The sequence below is a fragment of the Octodon degus genome, unplaced genomic scaffold (genome assembly GCF_000260255.1).
Source record: "Octodon degus isolate 3935 unplaced genomic scaffold, OctDeg1.0 scaffold00010, whole genome shotgun sequence".
NCBI lineage: Eukaryota > Metazoa > Chordata > Mammalia > Rodentia > Octodontidae > Octodon > Octodon degus.
In genome coordinates this window covers 5,161,786-5,176,293 of record NW_004524586.1, presented here as the reverse complement: position 1 = coordinate 5,176,293, position 14,508 = coordinate 5,161,786, and the positions used below count along the sequence as shown (strand labels likewise).

General features: G+C 53.5%; 2 protein-coding genes across 3 annotated transcripts in view; both read right to left on the bottom strand.

Annotated features, from left to right (window-relative positions):
• Positions 1-7,856, bottom strand: part of Ankrd2 (ankyrin repeat domain 2) — an 8,568-nt gene extending 712 nt beyond the window's left edge. Inside the window, exons 1-8 of one of the 2 annotated variants that reach the window (XM_004625515.3) lie at positions 7,737-7,856; positions 5,465-5,566; positions 5,013-5,171; positions 4,818-4,925; positions 2,002-2,100; positions 1,516-1,614; positions 737-835; positions 453-551 (exon numbers count right to left, since the gene is read on the bottom strand). In XM_004625515.3, coding sequence (XP_004625572.2) covers positions 453-551; positions 737-835; positions 1,516-1,614; positions 2,002-2,100; positions 4,818-4,925; positions 5,013-5,171; positions 5,465-5,566; positions 7,737-7,823 — 852 coding nt within the window. In that variant the 5' untranslated portion in view covers positions 7,824-7,856. Of the gene's footprint in view, positions 1-452; positions 580-736; positions 836-1,515; positions 1,615-2,001; positions 2,101-4,817; positions 4,926-5,012; positions 5,172-5,464; positions 5,567-7,736 lie in introns of both variants that reach the window. The other variant, XM_023708867.1, reaches the window with a different exon arrangement.
• Positions 7,857-9,405: 1,549 nt separating this feature from the next.
• Positions 9,406-14,508, bottom strand: part of Ubtd1 (ubiquitin domain containing 1) — a 62,298-nt gene continuing 57,195 nt past the window's right edge. The window contains exons 2-3 of the mRNA XM_004625514.2: positions 11,980-12,207; positions 9,406-10,460 (exon numbers count right to left, since the gene is read on the bottom strand). Of these exons, the coding sequence (XP_004625571.1) occupies positions 10,075-10,460; positions 11,980-12,207 (614 nt within the window). The 3' untranslated portion in view covers positions 9,406-10,074. The remainder of the gene's footprint in view (positions 10,461-11,979; positions 12,208-14,508) is intronic.

Below are 14,508 nucleotides of genomic sequence, written 5' to 3'. Positions count from 1 at the left end.
TATCCACCTCTAAATACGAACAGTGCTGAGATTGACAAATACGCTCTCCAAAGCTTTCTGCTTTCCCCACTATTCCCTTGAGGCATCCCACACCCCTTTCTTTTGTGATTGCCCTGAGCCCCGCTGAAAAACCTGAACTAGGGAACATCAATCCTCAGAAACCTCAAGGACCACTGGAATAGGAATAGTTATGCAAACCAAGTACTCAAGCTAAGTGCTCAGGCACTTCCCGATTCTGCCCCTCCCCTATCTCAGGCAGCCTTGGGCCTGCGTGTTAGGGTCCCGGGCCATTTGGTGCCTTGGGAAAGCGCTGCATTTCCGTTTCTCTGAGCTTGTACACAACACACACACACACACACACACTGGGGAAGCGGGTGGTAGCAACGGTATTACTGGGAGAGGACAACTGGTGTGCTACACTGATGGGCAGAGACAATGACATGCAGACTCACCAGGTTCTTGGCCATCATGTCAGCCCCGTGAAGCAGCAGCAGTTTGATGATTTTGTAGCGGTTGAGCCTCACCGCGTCGTGCAAAGCAGTGTCTCCTTCCTAGAGCCAGGGGACCACTCAACATCGCCCCTGGGGGCAGTAGGTAGGGAGCAGGGTGACAGGAAGTAGGCTAGAGACCCTGCTCCAAGAGTCCTATGGAAAGGCCCACTTGCCTGTGGGAGCCGGCCATCTGCTCACGCAGCCATGACGTGGCCGGCCGGCCAGGGAGCGGGGGAAGCACTCACTCTGTCTCTGGCGTTGATATCCAAGCCCAGGGCTAGAAAGTGTTCCACGATCTCCACACGTCCCGTGCGGACCGCCACATGCAGAGGGGTGCTCAGCAGCTGTGGGCGCAGGCAGGAATGGCTGACTGAGCGTCCTGGGCCGTGGTACCTCTGGGATGGGGGCCTGTTCTAATTCTATCTTTTTGGGGGCTTGTTTCTGGCTTTTTGAGGCAGGGCCTTGCTATGTTCTCCAGGCTGACCTCACCGTGGAGCCCAGGCTGGCCTCGAACTCTAAGCAATCCTCCTGCCTCAGCCTCGCCAGTGCTAGGATTGCAGGTGTGTGGCACCATGCCCAGCTTGCTCGTTTGCTTATTTATTTAATTGAGACAGGGCTTCACTGTGTATTCTACCACTCCTGGCCTGACTCCACCTTAATCTCTCCCCTAAACCCTGTTCCAAGGCCTGAGCCCTGGAGGGGTTCGCTGTGGCACAACTTTCCACCACCCTACCCAGTGGTCTAACTCCAAGTCTCACACGCCACCCCCTCTGGCAGCCTTCTCATTCTCCTCTCACCCTGCTGAAAGCAATACTTCACTCTTCATTTATTTCTGTACTTATTATTTTGTGGTGCTGAGGACTGGACCAGGGCCTTCCACGTGCACTCGGGGGTTGCTCCGCAAACCTTCTATAAACCCAAACAGCTTGCTGTCTTCTACCACTGTAGCCAGCTTGCCCTTTGCCCCCTTCCCTTCTCCCTGTGGTGACCCCAGTACCTACTGCATCTGAGCACTGTTGCCTACCTTGTCTCTCACATTGGTATCTGCGCCTTGACTCTGCAGGAGTTTTACCACTTCTAGGTGGCCTCCACGACAGGCCCAGTGCATGGCTGTGCAGTCCAGCTGGAAGCAAACACAGGGTCTAACTTAGAGTTGTAAGGAAACAAGTGCCCAGAAACAAGGACTTTAGCCAAAAGGAGCGAGACACAGGGGAAAGGTACTAGGGGAATGGGTACACACACTCCTGCACCTGGGCAACAGAAGGGAACGTGCAGGGACTCACCAGTGGTCCATGCCAGCGACAAAGGAGGCTCAGGAAGGAGACGGAGCTTGCCCATTGTCACACAGCCCACCAGAAGTGGGGCCCAGCCCTGAGAAGTCTATTCCACCCCAGGTTGGGAAGGAGCGGGAGTCTAATGGTACCGGGCCCACTTCACCCCTGCCCACAGGAGTCTAATGGTACCGGGCCCACTTTACCCCTGCCCACTTGACTCTGGTGCTCTTGCTCACCCGATCCTGGAAGTCCACAGAAGCCCCACTCCCCAGAAGCTTCTCCAGGATCTCCATGTGGCCCTCCAAGGAAGCTCGGTGCAGTGCTGTCCGACGGAACTGTCCCCAGAGAGCCCATCAGGACCTGGCCACTGGCCTCTGGCCCCAGGCCTGAGCCCATCATCTCCCCAGCCCCAAGTTGAATGAAGCCGAGGCTTTGCCACAACTTGCTTCGGACCCCTGGGCTGGGGCATCCTGTCCCCTTCAGTCTGCTTTATGTTCTACGCAGACCAGCCTTGGGCCCCCTGCCCTGGGGACTCTGACCTCGCGGCCCACCAGCACTGCCCTGTCTGCACGAGCTGGCCTCTCTGCCGGGCAGGTCGGTTTTGCCTTCAGTTCAATGAGTCCTTGATTAATATCTGCTACTCCTTCAAGGTGCAGCTCCTGTGTCACTGTTTCCTTGGAATCTCTAGGCCAGAGTTGGCCTGGGGACCCAGAACACCCTTGGCAATGACAGAGTGTTTGAGGGCAGAGCAAGACTTCTTGGACACTGTTTCCCCCGTGTGCTGAGCACAAAGCCAGGATGAGGGCAGCGCACTGATTACTGCCTCAAGGAGGCAAGGAATGATCCTCCTCCCTGCTCAGTGGAGCAGAAAGCTTTGAGCTGCTGGCACTGAAACACCAGTGAGGGCTGTAGGGTGTGCCTTTCCACCTCTGATGATTGGGTATGGCTAGTCTCCCCCACTCCCAGCCTCTTTTTTTTTTCTTTTCTTTTCTTCTTTCTTTCTTTTCTTCTCTTCTCTTCTTTCTTTCTTTCTCTTCTCTTCTTTCTTTCTTTCTCTTTCTTTCTTTCTTTCTTTCTTCCTTCCTTCCTTCCTTCCTTCCTTCCTTCCTTCCTTCCTTCGTTTCTGTATTTGGTACAGGAATCTCACTACAGTGTGATCTTCCTGTCTCAGCCTCCCCGGCACTGGGATTACAGGCATGCACCACCATGCCTGGTCCTGGCGGCCAGCTCAGCGTGCCAGGGGTTCCGGGGCTGACAAGGCATGTGGTACTGAGGATTGAACCCAGGTCCTAGCGCTTGCCTATACAAGTACTTAGACAACTGAGCTATCTTGCTAGCCCCCTTTTTCTTTTTTTTTAACTCCCACTACTGAGTAGTTAGAAGGTGGTGGAACAGACAAATAATTTTTTTCTTTTCTTTCTTTCTTTTTTTTTTTTTTGTGGAACTGGGCATTGAACTCAGGTCCTTGTGCTTGCCAGGGAAGCACTTATTCCACTGAGCCATCTCCCGGCCCCGGGACAGACAAATAATATTAAGTCCCTCGAAACTAAAGAATGGAAAGGACGATGGTCAAAGTTACAATAACAGGGGCTGGGGAGATGGCTCAGTGTAATAAGTGCTTCCCTGGCAAGCACAAGGATCTGAGTTCAATCCCCAGTTCCAAAAAAAAAAAAAAAGATAAAAGTTACAGTAACACAGGCTGAGGGCAAATGACCGTTACTGTGTTCAATTCCAGGATAAGAGCAAGGAAGCAAGGAGGCAGTCTGGGGAAAACAAAAAGTATGGTGGGTGATGGGAATATTTTTTTTTAAAATAAATGTAAAAAGCTGGGCATGGTGGCACACACTTGTGATCCCAGTGCTCAAGAGGCTGAGGCAGAAGAATCATTTAGAGTTCAAGACCAACCTATGCTACAAAGTGAGCTCAAGGCCAGCCTGAACTGCATAGCGAGACCCTATCTCAGAAAGAAAGAAAAAAAATAAATAAAATAAAGAGGTGGTCATTCTGGCTGCACATCATAAATGCCACTGAATTATATGCTTACAGTGGCCAAAATAGCATATTTCATGTTTTTTTTTTGTTTTTTTTTTTGTTTTTTTTGCGGAACCAGGAATTGAACTCAGGCCCTTGCACTTGCCAGGCAAGTGCTTATTCTACTGAGCCATCTCTCCAGCCCCTCATGTCCTATTTTATCACAACAGGATAATAAAAATGAGTTGGGGGTATAGTTCAGTAGTTGAGCCATTGCCTAATAAGCTTGAAGCCTGGGCTTCAATCACCAGCAAAAACATAGAAGAGATTTACAGGCAGCATAACATTATATCATGAGAAACAAAAATATATGCTACCATTTGCTTTATAGTTTTTGTTTGTTTGTTTTATTTAGTACAGGGTCTACAGGGTCTCACTATGTAGATCAGACTTGTAGTCATCTGCCTGTTTTCAGCCTCCCAAGAACTGGGATTACAGGCACACGCCACCATGCCCAGTCTCAATCGCAGTTTTGGTGCGCCCCGGGGGTGGCACAGCTTGTGGTGCCGGGGATCAAACCCCGGCTCCTGAGCTCTGCCTAAGCAGGTGCTTTAGTCCACTGAGCTATCTGGCCGGCCCTGCATTATAGGTTTTGCATTCATTCAACAAATATTTATTGAGATGTTACTATTCCATTAATTATAACATATTGTGAGAAACGTGGGTCATGTAACAGTGGAGGAAACTGAATGACCCTCCCAGCCACAGGACCCACATTTAGAGAGTGGTGGACTTGGGATTTGAGCCCAAATAGACTGGTCCTGAGATCTTTTTTGATCCATTCCTCATCTTCCCTAAAGAAATATGTGATATTCCTTACTCTGGTGGTAATCTGAGCTGGGAAAAGATCTAAGAAGGATTTAGGTTAAACTCCTGCATGAGGAATGAAGTGTCCTTTTTGAGGAGCCCCTAAGATCCCAAGAATCACCTATAACTGTTCGCAAGCCCACAAATGGACTAAACCAGGATGGGGGTGCCCGCTCTGAGAGAGAGCCAGTGCAGGGCTGGGAGAGAACATCACCTCATCGCAGGTGTCCGCTGAGCCCCCATCTGCCAGGAACTTCTCAATGACCTTCATCTTCCCCTCCACTGCTGCTTTCAGGAACAGTTCCTTATCCACGGGGCCGCTCTGCAGGGTGCGAGTCCAGTCCTGTGTATCTTGGGTTTGGCCCGCCTTCCCCTGTCCACCCAGGTATCCCCCTCCACAGTGCCTTACAATCTCCTCGGGCTCCGGAGGGGGCTCCTGGGCAGCGGCCAGGGCTTCGCGCTTCTTCTGCTTGCGTTTTTTCCGCAGCTCGATGAGGTTCTGGATCCCGCCCACATCGATGATCTCGCGCCTCAGATCCAGGGACGTCTTGCGTACACGCTCTTGGCCCTGCGTGGGAGCGGCCCGTCAACTCCTACGTGAAGTGCGGAGTCTGGGGGCTCAGAGGACCCCTCAGCTAACTAAGCTGGAGATCCAGATGGAGTAAGGAGATCTTGTCAAGAGAGGAAGGACCAAGGTCCATGTCTAGCATGAGATGGAGCAGATGGAGAGGGCGGACTCTTGACACAGCACTTGGTGGCCCGGAGTCCACCTTGCTCAGGAGAGCCAGGGCCGCTGAGCCGCGGGCCCAGGACCTCCGAAGGCGAGAGGATTTGAGGAGCCTCCGGCCAGCTTGCGCTTACCTTAACCTGTTGTAAGGCCGGGCTCTGGGCCCCGAGGCGCTTCTCATCCTCCAGCACCAGCATGTCCATAGGCAGCTTCCTGTGAGGGGTGCCTCGAAGCTTCTGGTGAGCCAAAGAGAGCTGCCTGTCCAGGGCCGTAGGGACCGGCAACCTCTCCCCGGGAACCCCAGGGACACTGCCATGAAGGTTCCTCCTGGAAGGGCAGAGCCTAGGCAAGAGTGGGGCTCCAAAGAGACGCCCCCCAAAGGAGGTAAATTCCACAGCCTCAATCCCAACCCCACCTCAGTCTCATGCTTTCTGGCTGGCTGGGCTCCCCATGGAGCATCCAGAGGGCAAGTTTATGGCTTAATCCGCTCGGTCCCCTGGCACCTGTGACAAGGCCTGGCACACTGGAGGTCATCAGTGATGGAGATTCGGTGAATGGATAGTAACAGATGGGTTCAGCATTTCTGCCCACGCTAAGCTCTTTGCGATGACCTAGCCCAGTAACCTCCCCACAACAGATCTCTGTTCCTGAGCTGGCCCTAGCCCCTACGCCCACACACCCACAAAGGAGGCTAAGCAGGAGTTCTGTCTGCAACCCTGTGCAAACAACTGTGAGCTCTAATGCCACCATGCCTTGCTTAGACTCTCTAGCCCCACTTCTGATTTGTCTGTGGGTTGGTACATAGTAGGTACTCAATAAGTGCTCGTTGAATTGAGTATCAGCTCATTTAATAAAACTTCTGCCTGTTTACAGATTGCCAGAATTCCTGTAAATTGCTCAGCAGTGCCTGGCACAGAATGAGTCCTGGAGAGGGAGGCTGGCTCTGCAGGCGCTCGGTGTCCTGGTGCCCCTGAAGCTATATTTGTTAGATGAATGAATGGAAGAAGACTGCCGTGTGTTCCCTCGCTGAAGGTCTCTGTGTCGAGTGGCAGCGCTCCAGGAATGACACAGCAGTATGCGCCCCCTGCCTGGCACCATCTGGCCACGTGCTCACGGCCTTGGGGAGAAGCAGGATTCCTGGAGATCCGGGGATGCCCTGGCCAGGACTCAGCAGCCTCAGCCCAAGCTCCTCGGTGACAAAGCTGAGCTTCCTCTTCTTCCCTTGGAGCACTGATCCTGCCCTCCTCCTCAGCCCCTGAGGCATGCTTTTTCTCGGAGCCTTCCTCTAATTTCCTGTTTTCCCACTCCTATTAGCGTTAGCCTTGCCCCCTCCAAGAAGTCCTTCTCAGGGCCACCAGAGCTGTCTTCCTAAAATAGGCTCTGCGGCCTCACTCTCCCTTACTCCGCCTTGGGTAGTCCTCCGCACTGCTCTTAGGATAAGCAGCTTTTACGCAGTACTTTCTGCTTTGTCGCTTGCGCCCTTCTCCGGCCTTATTTCCTACAGCCAGCCTTGCTCATCTTGGCAGTACTTTCATTCGTGAAGGTGTCAGCTCCTGTCACTTCCTTAGGCTGGAATACCCTCCCCCTTCATCAGCTCCACTTATCACTCCTGAAGGCCTCGATCAAATGCAGTCCTGCCCACAGAGCAGTCACCCAAGGCCACAGTGGTGCGATCCAGCAGCCCTCAGCTCTTTCTCTGCTGACTCACGTCGTTAGCCACCTTTTCCTTTTGCTTTTTAGTTGAGTTTACAGCTGAGAAGTGTTGACTCAAATGAAAGCTGGGCTGGTGAAACGGCAGGGGCTGGGCCCTCCTGGTCTGCCCACTCCTCTCAGCAGCAAGCTCTTGGCAGAGCAGACACTAGCTCAAGTGTTAGTTTAAACAGAATTGAGAGTAGGCGAGCCAGCACTCCCACCCCATTCTCTTATCCTGGAGAACACGCAGCTGTGCTGCACAAGGCCTCACCAGGAGCTGCTGCAGTCCTGAGGGACACCCAGGCTTCCTCTCCCAGCACCCCTTCCCTGCTCAATACCAGTGTTTCTTTTCTGAAAGAAAAGTGACCAAAGTGTAGAGTTGCTCCTGCCCAGCCTCCTGCCAACAGCTGCATATTCTGCGCATTGCTAGCCCGTGGACAGCTATCTACTCTGCATGGCTGGACCTGGCTCCGGAAGCCCCTAGTGGGGATTGATTTGAACAAGATTCATTCAGCCCCTCACGACCACTGATTCTGCTTTGGAGGCTGTGGCCTCATTCTCCTAGTATTAGCAACGCCCTCCGCCAGGAGCACCCTGGGGTGGGAACGGGCCAGCAAGACCACCAGAACATAAGTGTGACAGGCAGGCTTTCCCTTCCCACAACAGACAGGATCTCCTCAGATCCTGCCTGGGCCCCCACAGCCTTGCTCCCACCTCACTCTCCTCCTCCTCTGCCAGCCGCTGTTCAATGAGTGCCGTGGCCCTCTGCACTGCCTCGGAGCCCTCCATGGTGCCTTCCATGGTGCCGTCTGAAACTGCCTCTGAAGGCACAGGGAGGGCACTGGGGCTTTATAAGCCAGAGGACCCACACCCGCCTGCTGGGCGCCTTTACCATGAGCTCACTGGCCCAATTCTCCATGTGCCTCCCAACCTGTCACCTTCACCTTGGGCAGCCCCAGGGAGCAAGGGGAGGCCAGGCAGCAGGGAAACCGCCCCTCCCCCAACCCCTGGCCTCTTGTAGCTAGAAGGCAGAGTGGACAGAGTGGTGGGAAGGAGGTGGCTGGGACTAGCTGGGCTTCTGGGCCACACAGGATCTGCTGGCTGGCAGCGCTACCTGCTGGATGCCTGGAAACTGCCCAGCTAGCGCCAACCAATCATAGGGACCCAGAGAAGTCTGTGCCCCATGCTGCTCTGTGAACAGAACCTGTGGTTGTGGAGAGGCAGACTGTCTTGTACAGGCCAGGGCACCCCCTAGTGGAGCATCACTGTCCTGGGCCACGTGTCCATTAGTGATGTACAGAGCTGATCTAACTCTCAGAGAAGAGTCTTAGGCAGCCATAGCTCAATGCTAGGCCAACTGACAAACCACACCAGGCAGGCTGTCTTCCAGGGGCTGGCCATGCTCACTGGGAAGGAAAAATACTCCCAACTGGAGGCAAAGCAGAGCTGTTTTGTTGTTGTTGTTGTTTTTTTTAATGTATTTAGTACAGGGCCTACAGGGTCTCACTACACAGACTGCACTCGTAGTGATCCTGTTTTCAGCCTCCCAAGAGCGGCGATTACAGGTGTGCACCATCACGCCCAGTCTCCATCACTGGGGCCGGCACAGCACACCAGGGATCACACCTGGCTGCTGCCTCTGCCTAAGCAGGTGCTTTAGTCTGCTGAGCCATCTGGCAGCCCAGCAGACCCGTTCTTGCTCCAGTCCACACCTGAAGTTGTGCGCTCAAGCACTGGGGCTTCACGACCCAGCTTTACATGCTCACGTGGTAGGCCCTCTGTGAGTCGGCTGTGCTCGCGTGCCTTGTCCTTAATCAGCGTTGTCTAAGATTCCCTCTCTGCTGATGTGTTCATTTCTCCAGGAACACACGAGGTCCCCATTCTCTTTCCTCTCCGGTTCACCAACCTCTAACACATGCTCACAATCTGTGTCAGAGACTTTGCTTTGAGCCTCTCGTGGGCACAGTGCCTCCGGAGTTCCTCACAGACCTCAGCTGTGAGGGCTCAGCTTGTGGCTTGGAGCTTCCAAGTGAGAGAAGACCACAGCAACGATGCTGCCTTGCCATGGGCGGCTCCGCTTGCAAGGCCCTTGCACGTCTATTTCTCCCTTCAACCCTCCCAGCAATGCCAGAGAAGGCAGGGCACGCAGCGTCACTTCCGCTTTAGGAAGTCCTGAGGGCTCGGGAGGTAAGTGGCTTTTCCTGAACAGCTACTCCATCAACACAGGGGAGTTGGGATTAGGGCCGAGAAGACAGGGTCTCAGGTTGGCATGTTCTCCTGTGCCCAGAGCAGCCAGGGACCCCATGCCCACCTGTCCCTGCACCAGCAAGGAGCTGTGAGCTCATCAAGCTGTAGAACTCAAAGTCAAATACCAGGCAACAGAGAAGGAGCAAAGGGCTTTATTGTTAAATATGCAGATATGTCTGTACACAGAGACCTGTTGCAGGACCACGACCAGGCTGCAGACCCCACCGCCATTTGGGTTACAGCCAGAAGATGGCCCCGTGCAGACCCCTGACACAAAGCCCAGCTGTCTGGCCACCCACCTCTTCTCTGCCGATTGTGCGGGGGCAGGGAGAGGCAGAGGCCCACCTCAGGTCCCCCAAGCCCTGGGGCTCACTGGTTGTTCCCTCCCCTCCAGGGCACTGGCACTGTGCCCAGGGCAGAGTCAGAGTGGGGGCAGAAGAGGGCGACAGCAGCTGCTTCCAACCCTGAGCAGAAAACCGGAGTGAGCACAGTGGCAGCACCAGATGGAAGATCTGGGCTCCAGGCCCCCAGGCCAGCCCGTGGCTCAAACCTGCTTTGGAAGAGAGGCAGGGTGGCGGCCGGGGCGCCTGCCCCCCGACAAGGTCGGCAGGGCCTGTGTGCAGCAGCACTGCTCCTCTGTGCTGGGCACTCCCTGGGAGGCAAGATCCTTCATGGCTCACCCGCGCCACGCACGGCGAAGCACGCCTGACAAAAGACCAGCACTTAAAGGCAGCAGCGGGGTGGGCCCCGTGCTCCAGCCCCACAGAGGCCTCCATGACCCTCTCCACAGGAGTCAGTGGGCCTGTCAGTCCTGGGGTGGTGGGGGCTGGTTGATGATGACCTGAATGACGAAATCTTTCTGGATCTTGGTCTCCTGGAGCCGTGTGCGGTCTGTGAGCAGTTTCCCGGAGAAGAACCATCGTTGCCAGGACGGCTCTATGCCCTCCTGAGCATGCAGCTGCCTCTTGAGCTGGCCGACCGTGTCGGGCAAGCTGGCACTGAGCCGCACGTCCTTGCCTGTGGAGAGGCGCACCTTCAGTGGGAACTCGCGGCGCACGCCGGGGGCAGGCTCGGGGGGCTCCAGGCTCTCCTCCTCAGTGTGCTCCAGCAGCAGGTTTACAGGCGGGGCCAGGCAGTAGACGGGCAGCTGGTAACGATTACCCAGCTCATCATAGCATTCACAGAGGGTGCCTGTGGAGAGGCAGGGCAGGGCAGTCGGTGTTGGCTCAGGGAGCTGCACCATCCCCTCGAAGTCCTACACTGAAACCCTAATGCCTATGGGACCGTATTTGGAGATGGGACCCACAGGGAAGTATCTAAGGCTAAGTGAGGATGAAAGGGTGAGGCCCTAATCTGACTGTCCTTCTAAGAAGGGATGCCAGAGAGCTCCCCTTCCCCTCTTTCTTCCTGCCATACAGGAACACAGTAAGGAGGTATGTTTGCAAGGCATGAAGTCCACCCTCACAAGAAATTAAACCAGCTGGTACCTGCTCTCGGATTTCCCAGGCTCTGGTACTGGGAGAAACACATCTATTGTTTAAGGAACCTAGCCCATAAAACTTGGTTATAGCAGTCTAGCTGATTAGTGCACCCACCACGGCCACCCTGTAGTCCCCAGGCTCACCCTACAGTTGGGTTTCCCTAGGACAGCCTTACAACAGGAGCCCAGGGCTGAAGTTGAAAAGACCTGGTGGCGGGCTTCCACCAGGTATTGTCTCAGTCAGCCCTGATGCGTGACTTCCCATCTGTTCATTAGCCAACTCCACTAAGCGTGCGCGCTGGGTGCTTGCATTGGGCCTCAGCGTCCTTACCAGTGCAGTACAATGCACACAGAAATGTTTACTGAGTCTTGAGCATCCTCCTAAGTGCTGGGACTAGCCTGGGGGCTGCTACGTGTGTCTGGCTGAATCCTAACAATCACCTCCTCTCTGGTTGCAAAGTGTTCAGGCTCTAACGTCAGAAGCCCCTTGCTCAATGTCACGCAGCTGGAAAAGTCAAAAGCTTGAAAATGGAAACAGCTGTGTTAAGACCCGGGCCTGTGACTTTGGAATTCCTCGCTTGCCTCTACTTCCACAGCTCACAGGGCTTCTGTTTGTTTTCGGGAAGGTTCTACAGGGTGTTCAGGGTCTCAGTACTAGATTGGACTCATGGCAAGTCTCCTGTTTACAGCCTCCTAAGAGCTGGGATTACAGGCGTGCGCCACCATGCCCAGTCTCAATTGCTCTCTCAGCGAGCCCCGGGGGCAGGGCCAGCATGGCAGGCCCAGGGATCGAACCTCCAGCCCCTGTGCCGGCTTGCAGGCGCTTTTATCTGCTAAGCTATTTGGCCCACCCTAGGACTTCTGTAAATGTAAGTAAGATAAGACAGAAGTTCCAAGTACAGTGCCCCCCACACAACCCAACAGAGGACGGGTATCTCAGATGTTCTAGGACCCCAAGTGCCACAGCACGCCTCTAGCTTGCAGGACTGCCACTGTCTCTTTCCCCTTCCCTAGGCAAGCAGGGACTGCTGCTCTACGGCTCCCTTGTGGTCCATGCTTACTCTGAGTTGCATGAATGAGCAAGTGAAGAGCCCCACACACTACACCCTCACCTCCACCAACTCACACAGAAGCTCCAGGCATATGGCTGGCCGCCAGCTGTCCTCCATTTCTAAACTGCCAATGACCCCTATCTCAAGCAGGGATAACACCTCAGTCCTGCCTGCTTACCATGCGGCAGGGTAATGCTGGCTCCATCCAAGATGGCCTGAGCCAGCTCGTGGTCATTGGCCTCGGCCGCGTAGGCAGCTGCCTTGAGTGCATCCCAGATTTCCTTGCGGCCCTCAAAGGCAGGTGCTGTGTCCCAGAACTCATCCCGCTTGCTCCGCAGCTGCCCATCTGTCATGGGGTAGTCGCTTTTCCACTTGAGCCGCTCCTTCTTCAGAGGTTCATTGCGTCCTGGGAAGGACAGATGGAGAGACTCAGCATCTCTCAAGCCACCTGGCTGTGATCCACCCTTTCCCCAGGCCTCTTTCCCCAGGCCATCCCCAACTTATGAGAGAAGATGGGAGAATGTGTTTGTAAGTTGGATTTGTCCCTAAATCTGACAGAGTGCATTTTGTACACCATTGACACAAATGCACGATGTGACCCCAATGTGAAGCTTCTCCTCTTGCTCTTCAACATCCCAGGCTCTGAGCACTGTACTACTGTACACGACCGCACTATACAGTGAGCCCACAGCAGCACAACTGTGACATGGCCCCAGACACACGAGCAGCTTCCAGGATCTATTCACATCTACGAACGTTCATGATGCACGATCCGTTCATATCTGTGAAAGGTCACAACCGGAATGTTCCTAAGTTGGGGTCTCTGGGGCCCTCCCTCAACAAAGGAAAGTTTAGAAACCCAACTGAGGGGTACAAAATTTTGTCAGTAAAGTTCCTGGGCTCAAAATGGGGTTATGTAATAAGCCAATTTTAAATTGAAAATTTCCTAAATCAAAAATGCATCTAGTACACCTAACCCACTGAGCATCATAATTTAGCAAGTCCACTGCAGAATGGCAGCTCTTCCCTGCGGTCATGTGGCCTATAGGGGGTGGCACCACACAGCATCAAGAAACAATGTCTGGGGCTGAGCAGATAGCTCAGTGGCACAAGTGCCTCCCTGCCTGGCAAGTAAGGTCCTAAGTTCAATCCCTGGTACAAAAAAAGGAAAAAAAAATGTCAGGAAGAAGATCAAAATTAAGAATTCAAGGTGTGATTTCTACTGAATATGATTGATTACTCTTTGGTTTGTTTTCTGGTTTGTTTTGAGACCGTGTTTCGCCAGGCAGTCTGTGCCAGCCGTGAGCTTTCAGTCCCGACTCAGCCTCCAGTGCAAGGCTTCTGGGCACACACGCCATGCCCTGCCTGCGCACCACCTTTGCATCTTCAGAAAGAGGAGCAAATCTTATACTGGGGACTGTCTGTACAACCTTTGGTGCTGAAGCACTTGTTTGGTTTGGTTTTTCAAGATAAGAGTTCTGTTATGCAGCTCAGGCAGGACTGGAACTCACTACCTAATCCAGGCTGGCCTTGAACTCATCTCTACCCTATCTCAGGCTTCCAAGTGCTAGAATTACAGGCACGCACCACCATGCCATGCTTGCTCAGGTTCGTTGTTTGTTTTATTTTTTTTTAAAGGGGGAAAGGTTTATTTAGCTCAGTTTGCAGAAGTTTCGGTTTATGGTGGCTGCCTCCCGGCAGGGCAGCACATGGCAGAGGGGCAGCGGTGCGTGGCAGTGGAAGACAGCAAATGCAGCGAGAGCGGAGTGAGCAGAGGAGCCCAAGTTTTCATTTTACTCTTTTTGTGTGCAGATTATAAAGTAGTACACGTTACAGCATAAAAGAAATCTGGAAAGAATGTAGATGAATAAAAATAATAACTGTCACCAGTAGAGAGCCAACACGCGCCAGACGATGGCTCGGCACTTCCGACTCACTCGTTTCTTCCAGTGCTGGAGACTGAATTCCAGGCTTGCAATGGGAGGCAAGCACTCTACCACTGAACTACAGCCTGCGGTCTTCATTATTCATTTGATCCTCAAGATAGGCGGCAGATGGTGAAACTAAACCCCAGGGAGTTTGTCCTTTCTTTAAGGCCACACAGGTACCAGCTTCATGCAAATTCTTTTTTTTTTTTTTAAAGTTCTCTTCTCTCCCCCACCCCCTTTACTTCCCTCCCTCTTTCCCTCGCTCCTGCTCGGGGGCTGTTATGTGGCCCAGGCTGTCCTCCAACTCTGGACCCCTTGCTGCAGCCTCCCAAGTGCTGCGACTGTGCTACCATGCCTGGCTTTAAAGCGAGACCTTCTGATTTGAACCCCTGCCTCAGACTGCTCTCTATACCAGGATGCTGTTGGGTAAGGATTACTCAGGATGCCACCATTTACAAATAATAGTGGTTGACACCCAAACATACTCTTTCCAGTCTTTTCCCCCCCATTTTTCTCAATATGGCTGAATTCATACTATTAAATTTACTTCTTTAGGCAGCTTGGTATAGTGGTGCATGCTTATAACCCCAGCACTCGGGAAGCTGAGGCAGGAGGATCACCACAAGCTTGAGGCCAGTCTCAGCTACACAGTTGAGACTCTATCTCAAAAAAATTGGGCTGGTGAGATGTGGCTCAGTGGTCTAAAGCACCTACTTAGAACAAGCTTAGCAAAGCACAGGGACCGCGGTTCAATCCCCCAACACCACATGCCAGCCAGT